We start from the raw sequence: 27,642 nt of genomic DNA, 5'->3' as shown, positions 1-27,642 counted from the left end.
AAAAAATCCCTAAAATCACAGCTGCCAAGATAACTGGCCACCAACTTGGACAGCTTTAAAAGATTGGGCTGGAGTGGACCAATTCATGGAGAAGGCTTCAATGGCTACTAGCTATGTTTTACCTTCATGGTCAAAGGCAGCACTGCTTTTGAATACATTGCTGGGAACCACAGGAGGGGAGAGGGCTCGTTTTTGGATTCTGCTTATGGGCTTTTCCTTTGGGGCATCTGGCTGACTAGTGTGAGAACAGGATGCTGGACTAAATGGACAGCTACTGACCTGGTCCTGCAGGCTTCTCTTATGTAGGAAAGACTATTTTCAATCTCTCTTCAGCAATAGCTAAGTGAGTTTCCTTCAATGCCTTCATTACCCTGAGCCTTTGATATTTTCAGGACCCACCTTACTCCTATGGCTGAATTTAACACTGATTTTTTAAATTGTAACCTGTCTTGGGAAGAGATGGGGAAGAGCATGTAATGAATCTGAATGTATAATAATTTTGTCTTCAGTTCCTTCCACTGCACGCTGGTTTTTGTCTTTGGAAGCAGGTCATGAGGCAATCAGCTGTGACAACAAGGAATTGTGGTCCACACAAGGAATTGGCAGGGGCCACATCCAGAGACACTGTACACCAGTCCACTTGAATGACGACCAATTCACAAAAAATCCCACCTTTTTATTGTGCATATGGTAACCAGGTTTGATGTGTAAAATATTGATAAGCGCAGAGGAGGGAAGAAAGGGTAGAAAAGGAATATACCAATGTGGAAGGGGGGGATAGAATAAAGCCATACCATTAGCAAATACAAGCTCATACAATGAGGTTTCCAAGATTAAAAAAGTATTTTTGTTTTGTTTTTTACACTGAAATAACTGTACAGAGTTTGTGAAATTTGCCAGAATATTTTTTAAGTAAAAACAAACAAAAAGCCACAAGCAAGGACTTTGGAAGACAGAGGTTGAACAGATAATTTGGGGTGGGGGTGGGGTGAAAAGCGTGAACAGACTTTTACTGTCAAGTAGCATCTATCAGAGAGCATGATGAACAGGGTGCATTACACAGAAGGACAAAGAAAGGGTGATTTAATCACAGGTTCTGGAAACTTGGATGGGTGGGAAATGAGAAGAGGCGCAAGGCAAAAGAACACTTGTTTGGTCACGTTAAAAAAATTGCCTTTAGTAATGAGCCACCATGGCTCTTCTATTTAAAGTTTTATGTACTAGGGCCTACCTGCCTGGATCTTTTTTTCTTTTTCTTTAAGAATGTTAACATATCCAGATTCTTTCTAAGTTTATGACTTGGCGGTGGTTGCTGTTAGGAGACAAGAGTTCCCTCCAAGGAATGAGGATGCCACCTTATTCTCCAAGGAGAGAATAGTTAATGGCTTCCCAGTAGGAAAAGCCGCCAATTCATCAAAGAAAACAGAACCTTTTTATTATTTTCCCCCCACAAAAAAAACTATATTTGCCCAGTTTGGAGACAAGCCAAAGAGAGAAGTTCTTTGGGCAAAGACTAGAAGAAATCATCTTCTCAAAGGTTGCTTTGTTTCCTGGCAAATGGGTCTTCAAAAAACACAAACACAAAATACCCCCATGTTTTCCAGACACCCCCCAGCAGTCTCTGAAGTGATGCTGAAAGCATTTTAACAGTCACTCTTCCAAAGTTTAATTGTTTTGTCGTTTTCTAGAGCTGCTGAGGCAATGATGTTCTCCGTTGGATGGCAAGCTGTAGAGATCACAACATCTGTTGGGAGAGACAGAAAGCAACAAAAGGCATGGTCATCCAGTGATTTAGTAAAAAAACAAAACGAAACCTCAATCTGCTTGGGTGAGTGGACAATTGTTGAAGTTAACCTGCAAAATAAACCCACAAAAGTTTGCTGCTAGCTCAGTACTCTCTGCACTTACTGGCAGTGGCTTTCCAAGGTTTCATGTAGGAATCTCTCCCATCCCTACCAGGAGATTGGGGATTGAACCTGGGACTGTTTGCATGCAAAGCAGATGTTCTAACCACTAAGCTATAATGGACCTGCCCTAATTGCTTGCCAACCTTATATTCTAATAGTTAAGGAATTTCATTCAGTAGGATGAATTTACACTGTTCTGTTCCACTTAGAAAGGTTTTTGTGCATTTTATAGTTGTGATAATTTTTTTAATTGTATACAGTTGTACCTCTACTTAAGTATCCCTCTGGATACAGAATCTTTGGGTTACGGCCACAGCAAACCCGGAAGTGTATACTTCTGGGTTTCGCCATGCACAGAAGCACTCTGTGCGTAATTTTCAGGGTGTGAACGGACCCCCAGAACGAATTAAGTTCGTATCCGGAGGGTCCACTGTATTCTACTGCAAACTGATTATGAAGCATAAGAAATCTTCTTGATTAATCAAATACAATTACTCCTTTAAAGTCAAGGACACACCCATGACAGAATTTCTGTGCCAAAGCATTCAGAAGCAAGTTCACTAGTCCTCAGTGAACCATCTTCAACACAATTCTAGAGCAACCCCTCTACAAGACATGAGACACTGGAGAGGGATGCTTGCTGGGGGGGAATCCTATTTAGTCAGGTCTTCCTTTCCTAGCTAAGTAAGTAGTCCAAAATAGTTGTGAGTTCACACCACTTGGGGGTAAACTACTTAAAATATTCTGGGACCTCCCACCTGTATGCCCTTGCAGCTTCTGTACAATCTCTTTCGTTTGGAGGTTCCAAATGTAAACCAGGTTGTCCTCTGAACCAGAAACGATCCACTAAATGAGGGAGAAAACAAATGTATTAAAATGGGAAGAAGGAGCAACCTCACCCCAGCCCAACTAAAATGATGCATGCAGGATTTATTATTAATGAACTCTAGAGAACAGTTTAGAAGGACTGAGCATCCCTGTTTCAAAGCAAAACCATGAGTTGACTTTGCAGATTTAGGCTCAAAACCCTTTCCACAGCAGCCCAGGAAAAGAAATTCTCACCTTTCCACCAGTAACAGAGAAGTTGGCAAAGATGCAGTACTTCTCGTTCTTGTGGCCTGTGTAGGTCTTTAGGCACTGGAATATAAAAAGACCACAGAATACACCACAGAAGTCAGAGGCAGAAAAGGAAGCCCTCAAGCACATTTCCTTCATCGAGCTTTACAACAGAACATAAGAAGAGCTTAGATGCTGGATCCAGCAACGTAGGTTGCAGGTGCCATTATAGTCACCTTTGGCCTTTTTTGTTTTTGTTTTTCAAGATAGCAAAGTAAAAAATGAATTGTGTATATTGTCAACGTTAATATATTTAACAATTCAGTCGGACATTTTACCAATTACAGTCATCTTTCCCTGCCCCCCCAGCATGTGAATCAATGCACAATTCACTCCAGTGAGACATTTTTAATATCACATTTTTACTTGTTTTACTTTCTTCAGTAATGTTTTACTGTGGATTGTTATTTTAATGTGCTGTAAATCACTTTGAGATTTTTTTCTTGAAAATATAAAGCGGTATAGAACTGAAAAATTACAATAATAACCTATGGCTGGAGTCTTAAAACGTTTACTAGGGAGTAGCCCTACTGAACCCAGCGAGTTATTTCTGAGTTAACACACACAGAGATTTGGACTGTAAGAAAAAGGTGCGGGGAACCAACCAGCCAACCGAAACATTTATTAAAAAGACTTCCCCTGGTAAGTAAACTGTTAAGGAAAATATCAAGACTCACCTTTCCTTTGCTGTAGTCCCAAAGCTTAAGAGTGCTGGAGAAAAAGACAGGGAAATGAAGCACAATACTTTAAAATAATATCTAGGCTTCTAGGGTGTTCAGATGTTTCATACATCCTCATGCCTATCTAAAGCAACTGCAGTGGTACCTCAGGTTAAGAACTTAATTCGTTCTGGAGGTCCGTTCTAAGATGAAACTGTTCTTAATCTGAGGTACCACTTTAGCTAATGGGGCCTCCCGCCGCAATTTCTGTTCTTATCCTGAAGCAAAGTTCTTAACCCAAGGTACTATTTCTGGATTAGCGGAGTCTGTAACCTGAAGCGTCTGTAACCTGAGGTACCACTGTATCTGCTAGTTTTAAGCCTCTTCACCAAATGTCTATCATATTTTATGTCTTTACCTACAGAAGAGATTTTCTTCTCATCTAAACTTTAGAGTGACTTCTCTCTCCCATTGCCATTCATTGTATTGCCGTGGCCAATTTTCTGTGAGCTCATTGCACCTCCTCCACTCAGATATCTGTTCAACTCCCTCCTCACTAGAGTTTAATATGTTTCTGAACTCTCACAGTTCACCCTTTCAGCAACTTGCCCTCACAATCACTCTGTTCCCACAGCTACTTCTCATCTTCTAGAATGGATCCCTGGAACTGAAAAGAGTGGCCTTTTATCTTAGGTTTCAAATTGGCCAGAAGAATGAGAGCGCAATATATATGCAGAAACATATTCAAAACTGTCAACAAGAATGAAGTCCGGATGGTTATGACTGCATACTTCTTTCTCCAAGCTGTTGTGCTAGTTTAGCTAATGTTTAAATATGCATGGCTGTGATCTAGTAAATCAGGAGGTGTAATGCCCCTGTATTTGGAAGTTTTGTTTCTTTGATAAAGCTGAGCAACCCTGCCACAATAATTAGTTATTTGCTCTGATAAAGCAGCACAACACCACTTGACTCTTACTTGTCCAACGTTGCCGCTAGAATATATTTGCCATTGGGAGAGAACTTCACAAAAGACACAGGGGGATTGTCATCATCTGCAGCGAAGGGAAAGAGAAACCATCATTTTCATATGAAAGGCTATTATTGCGGGATAAGTTAGCAGGGGCCTTTGGAGCACGCACACAAAAAACTTACCAATCAGTGTTTTCAAACACTGTCCTGATGCTGTATCCCAGATTCGGCTGCAAGGTGAAGATGAAAGTCACCATTAGTAAGGCAACAAAAAACTATGACTGGGGGAGAGAGCCGAGGGGGACAACACACACATTTGGCAAAAGCAGAGGATCAGAGTATTTGCTGGTGACCTGCTCCCTGCTATGCTGAGCTATTCCCACCTGGCCTGAGAGGGCTCCAAACGAGTCGTGCAAGCGCTGTTGCTGCTGAAGGGGCCAGAGATCATCTTAAATGTGAGTCCTGCAGGACCTACTGTTCAGGATGCCTAGAGCAGGCATCCCCAACCTACGGCCCTCCAGATGTTTTGGCCTACAACTCCCATGATCCCTAGCTAACAGGACTAGTGGTCAGGGGTGGTGGGAATTGTAGTTCAAAACATCTGGAGGGCCGAAGGTTGGGGATGCCTGGCTTAGAGACTCGTGGGGTGGGACATGAAGGCATCTCTGTTGAGGGTGTCAAGGTTTAATCAGTGTGTGTGTGTGTGTGTGTGAATAAGCTTTGCTGTTAATGGAATTAGGCTTTTCTATCTTTATTGTTATACCTTTTATTAATTATTTGGGTTTTCTGTTAAAAAAAAAATCCTTCTATACTTATTGAAAAGTTTTCATGTATTGTTTATGACTGAATATCGTTGATTTTTTTTGTAATTACGTAAGCTGACCTGAGCATGGTATAACTATGTAAAGATGACATATAAATAAATGATGATTATAGATGCTGCAGGGACCTTTTGCATGAAAGCTGTGTGTTCCCCTATGCACTGGGTGACAGCTCCTTTTTCTTTTTTTTATAGGTCAGAACCTGCATAATCATCAGATTAAATAATTAAAGCAAGTATCACAGATCTCCCACAAACACAGCACATGTGCACACACACCTCTTAGCCTATTCTTCCAACGTTGAGGCTTAAAATTATCAATATTTAAGATACAGCCAGTCTGAGCCAGTTTAGCGGCAGGAGAACAAAAGAGCTGCCTCTTGGGGGGTTGGAGGGAGGGACTGGAAATAAAGTCAAAATTGTGGACAGAGGGACCCATTCTCTACCCATCATTCCTCGGGTGGCTGAATGCCCCCACCTCACAGACTCAGGATCTAAACCCAGCCTTCTCTCCTTCTCCCACTTACCAGAGGCCATCATAGCTGCTGGACACTATCAGGGAGCCATCACGGTTAAAATGCACCTGGAGGCAAGAATTTATTATTAATTGAATTTATACTGCCACACATAAATAAACATTATTTTGGTGGCTTAGCAAGAGGCAATATTGCATCTGTGGTACAAGGCACGTTTTTCAGGAAGAAAATTCCCTAAGGTTGGTGCCAGAATGTCCCCCATACCAAGACCCAATTGAAATACAGTGCTGCTCTTTAAGAGACTCTGCCAGTTTGCTGAACGTTTACTGCAGAATTTAAGGTGCAATACATCCACCTGGAGCCAAAGACTGCTGTGGCATGGAGTGTTGTATTCCTATGGTTGGAGTAAGCATCAGATGTAGGATTTCACATCTAGCAGGGCAAGCTTTCCTCCCCAGCTGACACTGCTGAACCATTAGCCAAACAAGGTGGTGGCGGCAGCAGCAGCAGCAGCAGTATTTTACTCCACTTGCTCAGCCTGGAAGACCAGGAGTTCACTCGAGAAGCTTGAAATGTTACTGACAGATGACAGGCAACTTTGTCATGGGATGGGGCGGGGGTGGGGGAGCATAAGGGACAGCCCAGCTCATCTCAACTCATCCCAAGAGGACCTACCGCTGAAACCGGGTCAGAATGGGCTGGCAAGGTTTTTAGGCACTTCCCGGTTTTGACGTCCCATATCCTCACACTCTCATCAAACTGGAGACAAAACAAAGGAATAAACTCAGAAGATTTCAGTGTTGTCTCTTAAAATTTCAACTACTTGTAAAGGAACTCCATTGACAAAATCAGGGACAAGATTTCTCTGTGGTTAATATCTTCACAAGAAACCTAGAATCAGGTTCCATCATCCCTCCTCTTTCCAAAGCAAGAAGTCACTGTTCAAGCACCTCTGTGTGAAATCAGGGCAAAGTTTATTGCACAGTTGAGATTTTACAAACAACACTACCTCTATTGCAAAAACAGTTTTATTACCAATTTTTGTTCCTTCTCCTTGCTGTCCTGTTACACAGCCATTGCACAGAACATCTGAGTTTGAACTACAGCAGAGACAGATAGTCAAGGTTCACCCTGGGACTTTCCAACTGTCCCGGGGGGCCTTTCCAACTGTCCTGGAGCATCACAAGCTACCTGTCCAATATAGCAGCTGCTCTATAGAGTGCACTGCAGGGACACCCAACTCACAAAAAGCAGAGATAGACAGGGCTTACTCCTGCCTTTCAGCAGGAAGCCCAGATCCAAATGGCTTGTCATCTTTATGCATTTGGAAATTAGTGGAAATTACAGTATATGCTTTAACAGATAGCTAACACGTGAAGAGATGTAAATTCTGTAAAAGAGTGTGAGAGGAAGTTGTTGGGATCACCCGCTTCCTCAGACTGTTTTAAGAATGTGCCAATAATGCTTGTGCAGGAAAAGCTCAGCTTTCAGCTAGCCTGGTAAGGAGCAGGCACCCTGTTCTCCTTGCACCTGTTCTGCACCTGTGTAAACCTAAGGTAAGGAAATGCCTCTGCATAAGCCTGTGTGATTTATAGGCCTGTGGACTCTACCTTTGTGACTCAAATATCACAATGGTGTGTTCACTGATGAAATCAACAACAGCATATGCTTGGCCAATATTTCTCTTCTCCACCCCCTTCCCACATTAGTTGAATATCTGCCATGGCAAGAGGAAACTGTGTCCTACCAGCACCATGATGCCCTGAAATGAAACAGTTAATGCCTGCTGCAACACAGCTAGAGATTTGAGTCAGAGCTTGGCCCACCATTTTCTGTCTTATGAAAGAGATAGCAAGAGCGACCCACTGCCTCTTTTCAGCAAAAGCAAATGCTCACCGATCCTGAGACAATGAGGTTGGACTGTGGGTTGAAATTGCAGCAGAAGACATAGTTGCTGTGCCCCTTCAGGGTTTTCAAGCATTTCCCCTAAAAAGATAATAAAAACAGTATATGGGCCAGAGCTCCATATTCTTAGGACTGGCTGCACAGTGAGGAATGTAGCACCATATGGTGCAGACACTAGAGATAACACACACCGGACTGGGACTCAAGTTCAAAACGCTCAGCTATTGGGTGGGAGAGAACCAGTGTCAGCTCACCTGGAGACAAAGCTACATCTGCAGGATGTCCTGGTTCCCTTCTCCCCATCCCCCAATGTTAAGTGACCACAGCACCATTAGTGGAATGAACCACTAACAGGTTTAACAGGTCAACAATGAGCTAGCAATGCAGGAAGGGAATTCCTATATCTCCCCTTCAAAAAGTTAACCAAAAAGGGAACTGCATTTAAAAACTATTCAGCCTGCAAAACAACCGCTAAGACAAACTCACAAATCTTGGCCTTAAAAAAATGCTTTGCTATCCATGCACATTTCAATGAAAATATGTACACTACAGCTCTCAAAGTTTAGCCAACACAAACTTCTTTTTGTTGTCAGGAACATAAATACCCACGAGAAGGAAAATGTTTGTTAAATTTTCCATAGCAGTTTAAGATATTTAAAGACTATATATCTGGTGGCTGGGTCCACATTAAGGGGTGAAGGTATTTGTTTATAGTTTGGACTGTTAATAATAATAATCCACACACAAAAAGGATTATATTACTGCCTAAAATGGGTCTCTGACATTGTCTGAATTATCAGGACGGATCCCTTAAAGGTTTATTTTAACCACACAGATAGTTTTTTATGTATTCGTTATGCACAGACTGCTGGCAACATTTTGTAAAATGAACAGGATACAAATTGAGGTAAATTTATTTTGAACTTTTAATCTAACCTTTTAACAACCAAGAGCAGACTCAGTTCAATGGACAGAAAAACCTAGAAGTCCTGATAAAGCTGAGTTTGTGATTCAGTGCCATGAAAAGTCAGAAGTGAGTTTAGCTGGATCAGGAGACCATTATAGATATTAGAATCCAGTTAAGGCTCGCCAAGATGGCTGGGTGGTAAGCAAAACAAGTAGGGGATGCAATTACAAGCTTCTTACCGAGCTCACGTCCCAGATTTTGAGAGTTTTGTCATCTGAAGCAGATACAAGAAGGTTTGAATCGGATGACCAAGCAACATCAGAGATTCCCTGCAACAGATGTTTAGTTTTTTACAAAAAGTCATTCGCCTGTTTTTAACTGATAAACTATGTACAATTTACAAAGAATGAGGTGGTTACAAATGCAGACTGTAAATAGGATAATATTTCTAAATGCTCCCTCTAGCAAAAAAAAAAAAACAACCCTCCCTCCAAGCAGCAGAGCATAACAGAAACCAAAAAAAGGGTTAGCCAAATAACTCCTTCGCTCTCATGTACTATTTTGCAATGAACTTTTCTCATGTTCTAGCAGGCAGAAAAACCAAACAACCCAAGCAACAGAAATGGTTAACGATCTACTCCTGAAGTGAGCAACTGTTGTAACCTATTCCCCATGCCCCCATAGGCTAAATCCCTCCAGGCAAGAAGATGGTTAAAAATCCCCAGCCACCGATTCCTTATTTGCATAGGCAGAAGCCGCTGTTACATCTTGAGGCACTTGTCCAGTTAACTCTGCAACAAACACTTCAACCAGTCCCCTTATTAATTGGGAGGTACTCACCAGCTTGTGGCCAGATATGGTTTTCTCAAATTTGCCATCATAGGCACCCCAGATTTTTATAAGCTTATCAGCCGCTAAAAAAAAGAAGAGAATCCACCAACAAAAATTATTTTAGGCACCTTGACCCTGCAACGCGGGGGTGGGGAGGCATGCAGGTATTTTTGAACTCTGATTATACTCTTTTTTGCCCTCTTTTTAGAGAAGATGGGGGTTATAAAGATGCATTTGTTTAAGTGAATACATAAATACAGCCCTCCAACATATGATATAAGCAGAAGAATTTTCACGCCTCTCACATCTGAGTAGGAAACTGTGCAAATGTACTTGACTTTCACAAGGCATATAATTCAGTTTCAAATGCAGACTGTAAATAGGATATTTCTAAATGCTCCCTCTAGCAAAAAAACAAAAAAAAACCTCCCTCCCTTAGTTTTCATAGTGTACAGGAAGTCCCAAGTGCGAAATTAGCGATGGTAAGAACCATCTAAAAAGGGACATTCACTCTGGAAGAGCATCTGCTCCGCTTGCAGAAGGTTCCAGGTTCAATACTTGGCAAACTGAGGTAGAGTTGGAAAATAACCCCCGACTTGAAATCCTGGAAATCTGCTGCCACTCAGTATTGATGGTATCCTTGGCTGACCATGTATAAGACAGCTTCCCACCTTCTTGGACAGGAGAGAATGCCTAATCTTTGCCCCAAGAATGAATAATCTAAAAAAACAAAGAGGGTTTGGCTCTTGCTTGATGCATGTGCTAACACAATGAACACTAGATTTCTTGAACTGGGAAACAGCCCTAGAAATAAATGTGAATAGGAGTCAGGAAAGGATCCCGCTTGACCATGTCAGAATGGATACTTACAAGAACTGGCCAGCCACTCCCCATTGGGACTGAATTTCACTGATGAGACAGCTTTTGTGTGTCCTGCCAGCGTGAACTTCAGGGCATAGTTTGGTTTTACAGGGGCAGGCTGAGAAAAGAAAACCACAAGAGATGCTTCAAGAACAGCCCTACAAAATTTGCATGACTCTCTGAGCCTGACTTAGCATGCTGTGGTCTGTCAGGTGGCCTGCCACGGCACCTGTCCCAGGCAGGCAGGATCCAAACCCAACAGGTATTCAGGAAACAGTCAGAAATACTCAAAGATAAGGGAGCCCAAGATGAATGGGGGCCGGACCTAATCAAAATGATCAAGTTTAGTTTGACCTCTAACAACCCTTCTGTGTTGTGTTAGATCAGGCTACCTCAAACTCAGCCCTCCAGATGTTTTGAGACCACAATTACCATCATCCCTGACCACTGGTCCTGCTAGTTAGGGATCATGGGAGTTGTAGGCCAAAAACATCTGGAGGGCCAAGTTTGAGGAAGCCTGTGTTAGATGCTTGGAAAGAGCTGGATCAGAACTTTCCCTTACAATCCCTTTAGATACTTTCCAAAGGGAGGAAATCTATAAGCAGGCAACAGTAAACAGTATGGCAGTTAGATCCTTATGAATGAATCTAGATCTGCCTCTAGTGACAGAAGAGTCGGAGCTGGGTTTGGGCTCTTAACTGAACAGTATCCAACAAACATGCCCCATAAAATCAGGTCCACACACAAGAGTTTACCATCCTCAGACTATTTGAACTTGCAGACAGAATTACAGCCCAGAAGCCCTGACACACACCTTGCTCTGATTGGTTGAAGAGGAGGGTGTTGATTGTGTTTTGGTTGATTCTGAATCTGGCTTCTTCTCTTCCGTTGCCATGGCTATGAAAACTAGCAAGCCAGGATCTGGGCACTTCACGGGATGGAAGTGCAAGCCAATTCAAAGGAGGGTGTCTCCTACAAGAAAACAGGGAGAAAATAATGGTTTTCCAAACTTAAGGCAGCCAAGGCACACATCACACACACAAACCCCGAATTAAAACTAGAAGCCCATTACACCTATACACCTTCAACCCACATGAGTCCTGCTGGATCAGACCACAGCCTACCTCATCCTGCAACAGCCTTCCCATTTGCTCACCAGACCTGATATTCCAAGGTGGAGCATCTTTGAACATAGAGGTTCAATCATGCCCAATGACAAATTTTAAAGCTTCTTAAAGCCATTATCACACTTCGTAGCGACCATCTCTTGGACTGTGATGGCAGTCTCCTAAAGCTGATGTTATAAATTCTTTAGTGTTTGTGTAAGCGCTGACTGGAGAGGCAGGAGAAAAATTAGGGGTTGGTTTTTAAGCTAGTTACCAGCCCTACCCCAGGGCTTTGTCCTTCAACACTTGCTCTCCTGTTCGGCACTTGCTTTTCCCAAAAATAACTTCCAGAGGGGTAGCTGCAGTAGACTGTGGCAGCAAAGACAAAAAAGAAACCATTGTCTCTATTCAGACCCAAACACAGCATATGCAGCGATCTACTACCAGGACCCTTCTGCATGCTACACCTAGTCCCTGCACAAGGGAGTCACTGGCACAAATCTGACATTAGAAAAGGCAGTATTAAAAGACAGTAGTACATTTCAATCTGAAAAGACACGATGCCACTGATCTTAAGGTGACCAGACCTAAGCAAAGCAATTTCAAAGGCAGGGTCCAGAGAGAAACAACTGAGGTCAAATCTATTCTATACATTTAAAACCCATAGCTTCCCCCAAAGAATCCTGGGAACTGTAGTATGTCAAGGGTGCTGGGAATTGCAGCTCTGTGAAGGGGTAAATGACAGTTCCCGTGATTTCTCTGGGGAAAGCTACATGCTTTAACAGTGCGGACGTGATCTATAATTCATCAAGAAGTTCACGTCTATTCATTTGGATCTGAACAGAAGCAATGGTTTCCTTTCCCACTACAACTGTTAATTAATTCAGCACTGCCCAGTTGCTATGGCAGAGAGTCACTCAGCTTATTTTGCATATATTATAACTCTTAACTGAATTAAGACACTTCATTGGTTTTCCCCATTAAACATATTTTCCATTTGAAATTTTTAAAACAGAAAGCTGGTAAAGCTTGCCTCCCATTCCACATCTGTGCAAATCTGCAAAAAGTAATACAAACTGTCATGTATAAGTTGTTGTTAAACTGGGAAGTCAGACCCTCAAACATGCAAGGTCTGGGTGATTTAAGAAATCAAGTCTTCTGGGTTTGCAATACCAACAAATGCTAATAGTAAGATTCAGAAATGAAATGAAATTAAGAGTTTGGGAGTTTAAAGGTCAGCCCGCAAAGCAGCTAGGGAGAAATCCCATCTTCTATGTCTGAGACTCCAAAGAAGTCTGATAAAATGCTGCACTCATATTCTAGGAAATTTGAGCTGTTACTGCAGAGGGAACCGTCTCACTGCAGCATTGCTACAGGTGTGCTTTCACCAAATATAGCAGGACTCTTGCCTCCAGGTGTAGTACAGGCAATGTATTATATTACACACACAGAGACTGTCATGTCACATTAAGCCACAGTTTTAAAACAACTTATGGTTTATCCAGAATGAGAAGGGTGCCAGCACTCACTTCTCAAAAGAAATTCAACCTTATTCTCATGTATCAAAGACAAAACAAGCTAGAGTTGGCCTTGCTGTGCTGCCCAGATCTGGACTCTTGCTTTTGCTTCCGCCAAACAAACCACAAGTGGTAAGCCAAGAACAAACCTTGGTTAATGCCGTGGCTTGTTTGAAGGAAACACACCACAAGTTGAGGTTCAGAAGACACAGGAAAACAGAAAGCTGTCCTAAACAAAGTCAAATGAACCCTTGTGTTCATCTAGCCCACTACTGTCTGCACTAACTGGCAGCAGCTCTCTAAGGTTTCAAGCAGGGAGTCTCTCCTGCAGAAGGTGGGCAGGAAGAGGAGCGACTAGGAAAGGAGGGATGATAGACTAGGTGGGCCTGGCAACAGGGATCTCCTTAAGTTCTTACTGCTACTGTGGGTGCAGGTAATGATGGATGGTATGGAGGAGGAGAAAGAGCGTTAGCACTACTGCTGGCACTGCTTTAATACCATCATTAAATAATTCAATGGATAGGTGGTAGTAACATTATTACTAGGAGCATTATCACTATCACAAACAATAATCACAACAATTAGTAGCAAAATTATTACTAAGAGCATTACTGCTACGCTAATACAGGCACACACACACCCCACCTTACACATGACCAACTTGACCGCGTATATGCACAGAGCCAGGAAATAAACAAATAGATGGTGGGACAGAACTGGAGAGTTTTTGTGACTCGCAACAAGACCCTCTCAGGAGCTCAAAAAGGACTTCAGTGAGGGCAGAAGAAGCCCCAAAGAGACAAGAAGTGCAGGGGGTACAGTAGTGCAGCCGCCGCTGCCGCTTTTTCATGTGTCCTCCAGCTTCCAGACAGCCCCAAAGCTTCAACTCTAGTTGAAGAGAGTATTGTGTGGAGAGTGTGTGGGAGAGAGAACTGGAGAGTGGGGGGGGGGGCAGGCAATTAGAGGCTTTTTAGAGGGTACTCCCCCCCCCCCTTATGTGATTTTCGCTTATGCACGCAGGGGCCCAGAACGTAATCCCCACTTAAGTTGGTGGGGATGCCTGTAACACAAACAGCTATAGGCATACCACAGAAATATTGCATGTTCTGTCCAAGATTACCACAATAAAGCAAACATCACAATAAAGCAAGTCACACAAATTTGTTGTTTTCTCAGTGCATATAAAAGTTATACTCACTCTTGGGAAATTATATATAATGATTTTTTTTAATGTTTAAGATATTTGTTAAAAAACTAGAAGCTTTTCTGTTAGGTATTTTAGGACAAGAATTGCCAAAAGAAAAACGGAACCTATTTATGTATGCTACAACAGCGGCAAGAATCTTAATAGCTCAAAACTGGAAGACTGGAGAAGTACCATCAAAAGCACAATGGCAAGAAAAGTTGACGAGCTATGCAGAAATAGCAAAGTTAACGGACAAATTGCGTGAAAAGGACAACAGTGACTTTGAAAAAGAATGGGAACCTTTTACAATATATTTGCAGAAACAACAAGAAATTATTATTATTATTATTAGAAAATATATACCGCCCTATACCTGGAGGTCTCAGGGCGGTTTGCAAAAAAGATCAGAATATATAAAATCAAAATAAAGTAACCCAATAATAACCCCCATCAATCACTATGTCATCGTTTATGTATTATTCTTATTATTCATCTGGTATTTTAGTTGGTTAGTCTTAGTCTCTCTCTCTCTCTCTCTCTCTCTCTCTCTCACACACACACTCACACACACACACACACACACACACACACACACACACACACAGCCTACATTCTTTTTCTGTTTATTACATTTCTATACCGTCCTTCACCTGGCAGATCTCAGGGCAGTTCACAGCACAAAAACACAAAATACACAATGAGAATGCGAATAAAACCAACCAACCAACCAACCAACCAACCGCTCCCCTTCCCTCAGGTAGATTGCCTCTGCCCACGGAGGCTCCCTCCCTCCTTCATTCTGACATGATTCAACAGACCTTCAGTTTCTGAGCAGCACAATTCAATCGTCTCGTTGGCTGGATTTAAATAAACATTTACAACTTTATTTACAGAGAATAAGAAGTTTAACAATATGACAACATATTACAGTATACAAGCAGCAGAATGTATCATTTGATGTAACAAATCAGAAATGGTAGTTGAGGAAAGTGAACACGGAGGGGGGAAATTGGAAAATGTATGTTTAGTAATGTTATTGGACATTTGTTAAGAGAAAAGAAACTTAATAAAAATCATTTTTTTTAAAAAAAAAATTATGTTCACTATACTGAGGTCCAGTGATTCTCAACCTTTTTGAGTCCATGGCTCCCTTGCAGATTCCCTGTAGGAATCACGTACACTGGGGTTCCATTACAAGACACACGTAAATGGGGATTCCTCGTTCCACCCGCCGTCCCTCCCCAGCACATTCAGTCCCACCCCCTTTTTGCACCCTTGCTGCTATTACCCAAGTACAGGCTCGAGAGTAAACTAAATGCCTTACAGATGCCTCCATCTCTGCCCCATTTTGATGAGCTGAAAAAACTGAGGTAAAGGAATAATGATCAAACCTACCAAGAGGGCTGGGGCAACCTCAGAGCTTCAAATTCACCACTCAGCTATGAAGCTCCCTGGCTGCGAACTTGGGGACCAGTCACTGCCTCTCAGCCAGACCTACGTGACAAGGTTGATGTGCAGACAGAATAGGGAGGTGGGCAGAAAGAACCACGTACACCAATTTGGAGCTCCCTGTAGAAAAGATGGGATATCATTGTGATAAAACACAATAGCTCTAAACACAACTGAGCAGGAAGTTTTCCTGCACATTCCCCTTTCAAATCAACAGGAACCCAAGCAACGCTGCTGCTCTGCAAAGTGCAATAAAATGACGTATACCAGTACTAGTAGTTCCTTAGCAGCCTCATTATGAAAATTGGATTTTATTCAACAGTAGTTCTATCCAAGAGTAGGACCACTGGAATTAATGGACATAGAATCATAGAACTGTAGTTGGAAGGGACACCAAGGATCATCTAGTCCAATTCCCTGCAATGCAGAAATCACAGCTCACAAATCCCAGGAAGATAAGTCATCAGCAGTGTGATCCTATGTCTATGTAGTCCAAAGTAAGCTTCATGTACCATCAAAAGAACAATGGCAAAAAAAGTTGATGAATTATGCAGAGTTAGCAAAGTTAACGAACAAACTGCATGAAAAGGACAACAGTGATTTTTAAAAAGAATGGGAACCTTTTACAAAATATTTGAAGAACAACAAAAAATATGGACCTGTTGGCAGGATTTAAATAAACATTTACAATCTTATTTACAGAGAACAAGTCAATAGGGAGGGGGGAAATTGGAAAATGAATGTTTAGTTAGGATATTGGATATTTGTTATGAGAAAAAAACAATAAAAATTATTTAAAAAACAAAATAAGCTTTATGGTATGGAACAGACTACTTGGGAAGGTGGAGGTTTGTTGGAGGTTTTTAAACAGAAGTTGTATGGCCTACCAACTCCGAATCCAATTTTATGATTCTATTATTTCCTCTCAGCCTAACCTACCTTACAGTACTGTTGTGAAAATAAAGGGAGGGGAGGACAACATAGACCTCAGCATGAAAGGACCCAGTAGGACTCCATGATTCTGTTTCCACATGGTCCAACTTTTCTTCCTAATTGTCCAATATTCAATTGGGTGAGGGGTTAGAATTCTCTAATTTCCTTCTTTCTTTTGGGGTCCCTCAAGGATTCATTACCAGTCCTCAGCTCTCCTCCCTCCACAACCTGTGCCTGCGGGACTTCATCAAACCCAACCCAGGGAACCCCCTCCACGCTGCTGAATCCCCTTCCTCTGCAAGGAAAGGGCAGGGGAGCCACTGCGCACTCTGCATATGATTAACTTAGGCCCATTCACGGCAATGGGTCTGCTCTGAGCAGATCCTCGTGGGATGCAACCCACTATTACTATTGGGGGCTCTACTTAACAGCCCCCTCTTAAAGCATGCCGGCATCCATGACCTCATCGCCATACCTGTGCCACCACCGGGAGCGTGATTACTTCTGGAGGCGCCAAGCAGCAGCCTCACCGGGAGCATCGCCACGCGTGTGGTGGCACTCACTACCCAGCATTCTCGCGAGGGACATCCTCGCCATCGGTGGCACTACTTAGAAGAGTAGCCCGAGCATCGTGGCCACCGGGAAGCCTAACCGTGGTGGCCCATAAGGAGCAGCGGCAGGAAGGACGGCGGGAGAAGCGTGCAGGGGCGCCAGCGTGCATCTCCCCACCCCGAAGGAATCGCTACTGGGGTCCAGCAGGAGAAGCTCTCTCCCCCCCGCGCGTGCGCTTTTCCCGCGAGGAAGCGAGGGATGGGCGGAGGGTGCGGGCCCAGACTCTCCCCCCGCTTCCCCAGCCCCCTTCCCCGGCCCCCTCCTCTCCTCAGCGATCCGGTTCCTCTCTCCGCGAACGAGGCGGAGGTGCCGCCGCCGCCGCTTTTCTCCTCACAAGTCGAACTCACCTTAAGGCGCGGCTAGATGCGCCGCTTTCTCCGCCGCCGCCTTCACCACAGCGCTCGGCGGGAGAAGCAGCAGCAGCAGAAGCCGCGGCAGCAGCTCTCTCTTGAGGAGGAGGGCCTCGCGCAGGCGCACTAAACGGACCCGGCTGGGAAAAAGCGACGCACCACTCACGGCACCCGCGCTGGCTTCAGCTCGAGGGAAAGAGACGGTAGCAGCGGCGGCGGCGGCGGCATCCCAAGCGCATGCGCTCTACGCACCTACCACGGGCCGGCTTTGCCGCGATGACGTTATTAAACTACAATTCCCATCGACCCGCCCCTTACGCGCAGCGACCAAGGCGTGAAGGGAGTTGCAGTCCAGGGAGGGAGGCCCCACCCTTAAAGGTATAGTGTCCGCAAAGGGACAATGATCTTCTTCTTTTTTTCCAAAAACGGACGAAGCCCACCTTAAAAAGGGGCGGGGATTAGAAGGGCGAGGAGAGCAGGATGCCCTGATCGCGCCTGCTACGGAGCGCCGAGAGGAACCAAAAAAGGCAGGCGGCGTGGATGGGAACGCGGACGCCAAACGCCTTAAAGGGGAGCGACGTCTTTGTTCGCCGCCTGAATGTGCGAATGGGTTGGAAGCAGGAAAAAAAAAGACACGTGTCGGTCCTTCTCAGGGCAGGGGCTGAATTAGAAGCGGCGAGGCTTGTATAACTGAGCGAGGCAGAATAAGTTTTCCTTACCTTTATATATTGCATAAAGTATTCATTATTTTGCATCAGTGTTAGAGTTAAAATTTCACACCCACACCTAACCATTTGTATGCTATGAATGAGTGAGTGAGTGAATGAATAAATGAATAAATAAATGCATTCCTGCACCTCAAGATAATAGTTCATGTGTGTGATCTAGTAGTAGACTGTAGCCCAGAGTGGTGTGCATGCCACTGTATTATCCTGCTTTGCAGACAATTATTGTCTTCCAGCAGCATCTTAAAAAGCAGAGACATCACCTTACCAACAAAGGTCCGTATAGTTAAAGCCATGGTTTTCCCAGTAGTGATGTATGGAAGTGAGAGCTGGACCATCAAGAAGGCTGATCGCTGAAAGATGGAGGGCACAAGGAGAAGGGGACGACAGAGGACGAGATGGTTGGACAGTGTTCTCGAAGCTACAAACATGAGTCTGACCAAACTGTGGGAGGCAGTGGAAGACAGGAGTGCCTGGCGTGCTCTGGTCCATGGGGTCACAAAGAGTCGGACACGACTAAACGACTAAACAACAAATTGTCTTCCAGAATGACTCACATCAATTAAAGACACAGGGAGAGAAGCTTTTTTACACATGTATAGAACCTGAGCCTACGATGGAGGGGCTCATAGCATTAGCATCCAAAGAGGGTTTTGCTTCTCCCATAGCCACAAACTGGGATACCCAGACAAAGATCAGGCTGTGTCTCCCACATGGCTTATTTGGTTCTAGCTTCTGGCTCACACACCTCAGCCAGGCTTTTGTTTTTCAAACTACCTCTGGCACAGAGCCACTTCCTTTGTTACCTTAATGACCCATACCTTGAGGGCCTTTACATACCAAGAATTATGGTGCTGGAGGAGACTCTTGAGAGTCCCATGGACTGCAAGAAGATCAAACCTATCCATTCTTAATGAAATCAGCCCTGAGTGCTCACTGGAAGGACAGATCATGAAGCTGAGGCTCCAATACTTTGGCCACCTCATGAGAAGAGAAGACTCCCTGGAAAAGACCCTGATGCTGGGAAAGATGGAGGGCACAAGGAGAAGGGGACGACAGAGGATGAGATGGTTGGACAGTGTTCTCGAAGCTACAAACATGAGTCTGACCAAACTGCGGGAGGCAGTGGAAGACAGGAGTGCCTGGCTTGCTCTGGTCCATGGGGTCACGAAAAGTCGAACACGACTAAACAACTAAACAGCAACACATACCAAGAAACTTGACAGCAATTGAATCCTTGTTGGATCCAGGAATTAAGGGACTCAAGCATACAACCTACCCTCCCACAAACTCACATTAAGGTTGTTTGAGCTGTCCAGGGTTGCTTTTGCTATCTGTCAGAACATCAGATTTATGCAACCAAAGGAAATTTAAAGCCCTATCTTTTCTAAATTGTATGGCAACCTTATTTTGTTATACGCATCAAGAAGATCATGTTTATAATCCCCTTCAATCTCATGGTAATATGTGGATTTTATTATTATTTTTTGGAGTGAATAATTTGATTTGATTTTCAAGCAACATACTGTAGTGATGTGTTGTGAATAATGTTTCATATATATCTCTGCAGAGACAAACAACAGACTGTGGATATTTCATCACATCCCTCCTGGCTGCTGTAGGAAAAGGGACGCTGGACTATATGGTCTACTCTGGTCAGGTAGTTCTGAAGTAACATACTACTGCTTGAAGCATTGCAGCGCTACAGAGGCAAAGTAGTGATGGTTGTGCGAACAGAAAATGGTCAAATGGCACATGAAGACGACAACAAAGCCACATACACAACAGGCAACAGCTGTTTATCTCTCCTCATTCACTCCCAGACTTCTTGGGATCCTCCTGATTAGCCTCCCTGGTCCTTTTCTCGACAGGAACCCACATTTATGCAATTAAGTGTCTCATTAATTTTCCAGACACCTGCAGTTATTTACTCCAGGCACCACTAGACCTTGAGTTTTTTATGCCCCCCTGGGAAACATCCCTCTCTCTGCTTTGGCATCAAGACTCAGAAAGGATGATCTGTATGTATGCTGCAACATCCCTGACCAATAACATCTTCCCTAGAAGATGGAGCAATCTTGTTTTCTGCTCCTCTGGAGGGGAGGACCTGTACCCATGGATGATAAAAAATGGAAATTCCGAGTAAACATTAGGAATAACTTTTCTGATGGTAAGATTTCTTCTGGTGGGAAGAGCTGGTCAACCTTGTAATGGACTACCTTGGGAGGTGGTGCACTCCTCTTCACTGGTTTTTAAGCAGAGGTTGGATTGGCATCTGCCAGAGATTCTCTGGCTGTGATTCCTGCATTGCAGGGTGATGGACAAGATGATTCTCTGGAAATCCCATCCAATGCTACAGTTCTATGAGTTTATGAATCCATCCTTCCCAAAACAAGTCATGAACCAAAATATAGCCGTCCTTCAAAAATTTACACCTCCCCATGTTTTGCAATGCAATTCTCTGGCTATGTCATGTGCCTCCCCTCCCCAGGTGCATATATATATATATATATATATATATATATATATATATATATATATCAAAATCCACACAGTGAAAATAACATATGCAAATATTAAGGTAAATTGCTTGCAAAAAGTTGCACATTAGGTGTATGCATGAACAGGCAACTGATTTTTTGCGAAGACGTTTTTTAATGCAAGTTGATGTGGAAATGTGCAACCTGGAAAAATTAGGGAGAAGAACTGAAATTGAAAGGGCTATCCATCTCCTACAGAATAACATAAGGAAGACGTTTACCTGGTCAGAGGAATTTCTCGTACACATTTTTTTAAACAGATAAATATCTACATAGAATAATATAATTGCAGAGTACTGGCAAGCCAGGTGTCCCCCTTAGTTTTGTCTGGCTGGTTCTTCCTGTGTAAGGGAAGAACCTGGCATTTGTCCCTATTAAAATTCATTTTGCTAGTTTGGGCCCAGTTCTCCAATCTGTTAGGATCATCTTGAATCCCAATTGTGTCTTCAGTGGCATTAGATACCTCTGGCACAAGCCAGCACTAACTCCACCCTGGCTAGCTCAGCCCAGCTTTGACTTCACCATTCCAGCTAGGTGATCCAATTCAGCTGCAGGTGCTGCCGGGAACTGCTGAATTAGGGCTTCAGTCCTGTAAGGAGGCATTTAGTTTCATGGATGTCTGTATTATTATTTTTTTTAATTTAATGGTGTAATTTTTATGTTCTAAACATTGTACGTTGTCTCATTGTTGTGGGATAACCAGCCTCATATAAACAACATAGGTAAAGGTAAAGGGACCCCTGATCATTAGGTCCAGTCGTGACCGACTCTGGGGTTGTGGCGCTCATCTCACTTTATTGACCGAGGGAGCCGGCATACAGCTTACGGCATACGGCATGTGGCCAGCATGACTAAGCCGCTTCTGGCGATCCAGAGCAGCGCACGGAAACGCCGTTTACCTTCCTACCGGAGCGGTACCTATTTATCTACTTGCACTTTGACGTGCTTTTGAACTGCTAGGTTGTCAGGAGCAGGGACTGAGCAAAAGGAGCTCACCCCGTCACGGGGATTCGAACCGCTGACCTTCTGTTCGGCAAGTCCTAGGCTCTGTGATTTAACCCACAGTGCCATCTGTGTCCCATAGCCAACATACTTAAGTCTAATTAATGCATGAATTGGTTAATACCACAGAGTAAGCTGTCCTGCCAGGCTTAGCTATGTCACTTCCTTTACCTTGGGTGTAAGCAGTCCTATTGTCCCCCACCCCCAGTCTACCTGAGAAACCCAGCTGATTTCAGCTGATTGCTCTAGCTCAACCACATGGCTCTCACCAGCCACTCTTGTGTTCTGACCTATACCAATAAATTAAGAATGTTTACCACTTTGTAACAAAGCTAAGTTTTCCAGTTTCTGCAACTTTCTGACAGGTGTATGCAGTGCTATTCTTATAGAAAAAGAGGTGCCGGAATTCACCATGAACACCTTCCTCATTATCTTAAGAGTAGCAATGGTGCCTACCTGAGAGGTGCCAGAACTGAGCACTTTCATCAAAATAAAATAAAGAATTCTAATTGTTGGAACACCCTTTAGCCATTTCTTGGAATCTTTCTTAGTCACAAACAATTGAAATGTGCCTTTCGTTTTGCTTTCAGTTTTTAATGATAATGTCTTCTCCCCCCCTTTTTTTATTTTTTACCATCAACCAAAACACAAACAGTGAAATCTCCCAGGCGGCTGATACACTGCGTATACATAATCAATAATAACATATTCAAATCAACCATATGTACAATTTTATATATGTTAACACTCCTTCATCCACAAGGTTTATTTAACTTTTAACATTTTAATTGCCCCAAATTGTTCAAACCTACCCAAATAATTCATTATCTTCTCAAACCAATCCTCCTCTTTCTCACTGACCTTGAACCCTTTCATTCTGTGGATCTTCACAGTTAGATATTCTAAAATTATAATATTATTCAGTTTTTTCCTCCATTGGTTCACCCCTAGCTCTTCTGCATTTTTCCAATTACTCGCTATAACCTGTCTGGCTGCAGTTACCATCAATTTTACTCATTTACATTCCTCTTTTGTTTTTAACTCGGTGCTACTCAGACTAATAAGAACCATTAATTTAGATAGTCCCACCTTCCTACCCACAATTCCCAATATTTCTATACCAATCTGTTTCCAAAATTCATTAACTAATGGACAATCCCACCACATATGACTGTATATTCCCATCACTCCACATTTCCTCCAACAATTCTTACTTCCAGATTTTGTAATATGATATAACTCCTGCCAACCTAGCAGTTTGAAAGCACATCGAAGTACAAGTAGATAAATAGGTACCGCTCTGGCGGGAAGGTAAACGGTGTTTCCGTGCGCTGCTCTGGTTTGCCAGAAGTGGCTTAGTCATGCTGGCCTCATGACCCGGAAGCTGTAAACCGGCTCCCTCGGCCAATAAAGCGAGATGAGCGCCGCAACCCCAGAGTTGTCCGCAACTGGACCTAATGGTCGGGGGTTTCTTTACCTTTACTTATAACCTTACAGGTGAATAATACCATTTTTGTACCAACTTCAACCCATTCCTGGATTATCCTAAAGGTTGCAACAAAGGGTGGCTGCCGAAAGATTCTTTCCCATTCTTCATCTAAAATCTGTTCCTGAATTTCTAACTTCCAGTATTCTTTCAAACTTTCCTTTGGTGATTTCTCCTTGTCTAATAACACCTTATACAATTTTGAAACTATTTTGGCCCTGTCTTATATCCTTTCACTAATTCTTCGAAGGGTGTAATAATTCTTCTACCACATTTTTAAACTTCTTCTGTGATAATCTCTTCTTAATCCAGAAGTTAACTCTTACCCCAGATGCAAATTTCAACCAGCGGACGTATCACCACAGTCATGATTTATAACAGTTTCAAAAGTAATTGGAGAAAGGAAGGCTTTGCCGCTTTGAATAAACATTCACAAACTTTTTATTGATAATAATCAGCTAAATAGTTTGAGGATCTATACAACTGTGTAACATGCAGAAAACAGCTTTTTAGAGAAATCAAAAAATGGAACTGAGGGAGTCGGGGGTGGGGGGGTTCTGTGGGGGGAGGGAGGAAAAATGGGGGGGAATAAGGATGATATGTTTCTGGATAATATGTTTTGTTTTAATTTTGAATAAAAAAGTTATTAAAGAAAAAGAGAAAGGAAGGCTTTGTTGACCATATACCCTAAGGGCTGACATTAAGGACTATTATGTGTTTGGGCAACAGGAAGATTCCTTGGCTCTATGTCACTTGCCCCCATTGGGTTCCCCGAAGCTTCTTGGTCTCCCAGCACGGAAAGCCACTTTTCAGAGCATCAGAGCTTGATCTCTTGTTCCCTCTGCTTTTCCAGAGCAAATATGATCGCCAAGATTTATGGCTTGGCTATCATTAATCATGACATAATTATCTCTGTTAACAACCTGTTGACAGGTGTCTAGTCCACTATCTTTCTTTCCAAATGTCTGTAAGGAACTTTGAATGGGGAAATATTGAAACTCACTTAGAAGGGCATATTGTAAAGCCCTAACAGTTTATAATTCCATGGTTCACTTTGCTGCATATTTTGACTCTTTCAATCTTTGTTGGGGTTCTCTCACCAAAAAGCACTTTCCCCAAGCTTGGACCTTAGCACCCAGGAATTCACACACACACCCACCCACCCACCCCAACAGCTATTTCATAATATGGCGCTATAGCACTACAGAAATACTTTAATATAAAATGAGTTGTCTGAGAAATAAATGAAAATGGCTAGTCTTATTCAGGTAAGAGTGTGCAAACAGAACTGATTGCTTTGAGGAAAATAAAAATGACCCTTTCCTTTATATATTGATACAATAAAGCCCAAGAACACTTAACTCCATATACTTTGATGGGAATACTTTGTTATTTATTTTATTTAGCCAGTTTCATTTAAAAAAACTTTTATTTTTCTTATGGATATGATTGTCGTGTGTAGTTTTTGTTTGTTTCTGTATGATTGAAAAATCCAGCAAAACACACTTAATAAATAAATAAAACAAGCATGCAGTGTTCTGCATTTATAATATTTCTGGCCTATCAGGAATGCAAATACCCTTTGGAAATCATACAAATGCAAATTGTTGTTGTTGTTAATAAAAAACATTAGTAATAACAACTGGTAATAATAATATCAATCAGTTTGTAAGCTTTTAGGAGAAAAATATATGTGCTGTGTTCTGCATTTACAATATGTATGATCGAGTCAGGAATGCCGACTCCTTTGGACATGATTCAAATGCAAACCAGTAATAATAATATCAGTAATAATAGTACTATTAACAATATTTTCTACCAGCCTTAAGTCTTCAGGAATCAATAAATATTATGTGTTTTGGATTTAATATATCGCCGGCCAGCCAGGAATATGCCAGATACCTTTGGAAATGATTCAAATGCAAATCCGCGACGATAATTAAGTCAGGAATAATAACAGCGCTACTACTACAAATTATTACCAGTTGGTAAGTCTTTAAGAAGCAAAAACGAGAAAGTCTGAAAGAGAAGAGCTGTATCACGCCCCTCGCGCCTTTTCCTAGTCTAAAAAAGCAAAATGAGGCGGGAGAGATGTATTCGCATGGAGGAAGACCCGGGCGGCAGACTTTCTCCTCTTGGAAATGCCTGCCCCCCTGGACACCTCCGCCTCAAAAAAGAAATAATGGGGAAACACATTTTTGCACCTCCCCCCACCCATGTTGCTCCTGTGTTTGTGTGTACACATACAGACGCATGTGAAACCTTCGTAAGCTCGATCCTCCTCCGCTTTCTGGTCCATACCGGGGGGGGGGGGGAGAGAGAGAGAGAAAAGGAGGGCGCAAAGAAAGAAAGGAGCCAGTGCTCCAGGCTGGGATTTGTAGTCTTGGCCGGGGCGGAGCACCTTTCGCAAGCTGGTCTAGCAAACTACGTTACCCAGCGGCCCTCGCGGCGGGGACGCATGAGCAGAGCGCCTGCCTAGCTCTGAAAAAGACTCTCTCTCTGTAGCTCGTAGCACATCAATTCTTTACTTGCTTTGGAGAGAACTAGAAAAAAAAGGTGGTGGTAGTGGAAGGAGGGGGGAATCAGTCGAGCCCTACCGGCAGCAGCCAGAGGAGGTGGTGGTGGAGGAGGAGGAGGAGGAGGAAGAAAAAGCCCGGCCGGCCCGAGTAAGCAAGCTAGACGTGCTTCTGGGGGGGCTTCTTTGGTTTGGTGGTGGTGGAGGAGGAGAAGAAGAAGAAGAAGAAGAGAGCAGGCCGCGGAGGGCGGAGGCAAAATCGCGCACACAAAGGCTCCTTTCCCTTCTCCAAGCGCGCCGCTCCGGCGTTTCCTTTTTGCGCTTCCTCTGCTGGCAACAGTGTAACAAAAGGGCGAGCGCGCGGCTGCCCTGCAGCAGACGCAAGGAGGGCTCCGTGCGCCCTCGTTCTGCGCCGGACTCCCTCCCTCCTTGCCCGCCATCTTTCGAAGCGGGGAGAAGGGCGAGCGATCCCGCTTTCCTCCGGCCCGCGCTCGCACAAAGGAACGGCGGGCGGGGAGAAGCTCGCCTCTCCACCAGCCCAGGCCCCCCGTGCGCCCGCCGCTTGCCTTGCTGCCGCTGCTGCGCGCCTGGCTCCGCTCGGCTGGAAGCAGCGCCGCTTCCTCGTCCAGGCGGCTTCAGCGAGCGCCTTGGTTTGTCTCCTGTCGCGTCGCGCTCTGTTTCCTCGCTTTTCTCTCGGGGTGTGTTGCGTTTTTTTTAATTTTCCTGTGTGGTAGTCACTTTAGAAAACTCAGAAAAGATTGCGGGGGGGGGGGACTTTTCTCTTCTTCCTTAAAACCCCTGTTGCATATGGAGATCTCTTTTAGGGGCGATTGCAGTTAGTTGTGTGGTTGATTGGTTTGTTTATTGCATGTATATCCCATCTCTCCTCCAAGGAGCTCATGGTGGCTTACATACCCGTGACCCCATCTCCAAATTTTATCCCCAGTAGCAAACCTGCTGCGTTGGGTTGGGTTGGGTTGAGAGTGGTTGGCCCCAAGGTCATGCCCACCCGGTGAGCTTTATGGCTCAGTGGGGAATTTGAACCCTGGTTTTCACATGCCCGAACCCAACACTCTAACCACTATGCCAGACTGGCTCTTAATGTGGCTCCATTACTCCCCATCTCTAGCTTGGGCTTTGCACTCTCAATTCCACAGTCAAAAGGTCCAAGGACCCGATTTTGGTCCCTGGAGTTAACTGGTGTGTCTATCTGATGTGTGTTGTACCTGCTGATTTAGACCTGTTTGCCTGGAAGGTAATCAGCTGATTTTATTGGGACCCCCAATCCTAACTATGTCTATATTATGGAAGTCTGTTCTCTTGCCTTCAGTGTGGCTTATTCCAATGGAATTATGGTTAGGATTGCAGGCCAACTCCTTAAAAAAAAGAGACATGGACAGGGATGCTGCCTCAAGCACTCTGCCCATGTTCTGGGGCAGCATCAAGGAGACTTGTTGGATTTACTTGGTTGTTTATAATCGCTTCCAAAACAAGAATTTCAAACTGAGGAGCAGGCCGCCTCTGAACATATTCAGATCCCAAGGATTTGTTTTCTGTACCAGAACTGAACTAATTTTGCAATCCTTTTGCATAAAAAAAAAAAATCACTCCTGGCTCTTCATTTCATTTCAGTAGCCTTTTTTTTGGGGGGGGGGAATCCTTGTTTTGTTGCTATTGTAAAATAACTAGGAGTTGGAAACTCCTTGGTCTACTGAAGATTGCATGGATATCTAACTATCTAACAGTAGATCCCAATTAACTTTGGATCCT

The 27,642-nt window shown here is 43.5% G+C and overlaps 2 protein-coding genes across 6 annotated transcripts in view; one reads left to right on the top strand and one right to left on the bottom strand.

The window, feature by feature from the left end:
- Window positions 1-655: 655 nt before the first annotated feature.
- On the bottom strand, window positions 656-17,836 carry WDR5 (WD repeat domain 5). Of its 3 annotated transcripts, none has more exons than XM_081178850.1 (15): window positions 17,602-17,836; window positions 15,652-15,829; window positions 11,266-11,423; window positions 10,461-10,569; window positions 9,600-9,673; window positions 8,999-9,088; window positions 7,844-7,933; window positions 6,623-6,706; window positions 5,999-6,054; window positions 4,835-4,881; window positions 4,659-4,734; window positions 3,701-3,734; window positions 2,970-3,044; window positions 2,666-2,753; window positions 656-1,744 (listed from the first exon to the last, which is right to left on the bottom strand). In XM_081178850.1, the coding sequence occupies exons 3-15, from the start codon at window positions 11,344-11,346 to the stop codon at window positions 1,644-1,646; spliced, it is 1,005 nt and encodes a 334-aa protein (XP_081034976.1). In that variant the 5' UTR covers window positions 11,347-11,423; window positions 15,652-15,829; window positions 17,602-17,836; the 3' UTR covers window positions 656-1,643. The 3 variants fall into 3 exon arrangements, with proteins under 3 accessions (XP_081034976.1, XP_081034975.1, XP_081034977.1); XM_081178849.1 differs by having other exon boundaries at window positions 15,656-15,829; window positions 17,602-17,835; XM_081178851.1 differs by lacking the exon at window positions 15,652-15,829.
- A 7,992-nt stretch (window positions 17,837-25,828) lies between these two features.
- BRD3 (bromodomain containing 3) overlaps window positions 25,829-27,642 on the top strand; it is a 37,287-nt gene continuing 35,473 nt past the window's right edge. For 2 of the 3 annotated variants that reach the window (XM_081178724.1, XM_081178723.1), the window contains exon 1: window positions 25,829-26,023. The gene's annotated coding sequence lies outside the window, so the exon portion shown is untranslated. The remainder of the gene's footprint in view (window positions 26,024-27,642) is intronic. The other variant, XM_081178725.1, reaches the window with a different exon arrangement.

Source organism: Podarcis bocagei (genome assembly GCF_964188305.1).
Source record: "Podarcis bocagei genome assembly, chromosome: Z".
Taxonomy (NCBI): Eukaryota; Metazoa; Chordata; class Lepidosauria; order Squamata; family Lacertidae; genus Podarcis; species Podarcis bocagei.
This window is presented reverse-complemented; position numbering and strand designations above follow the sequence as displayed.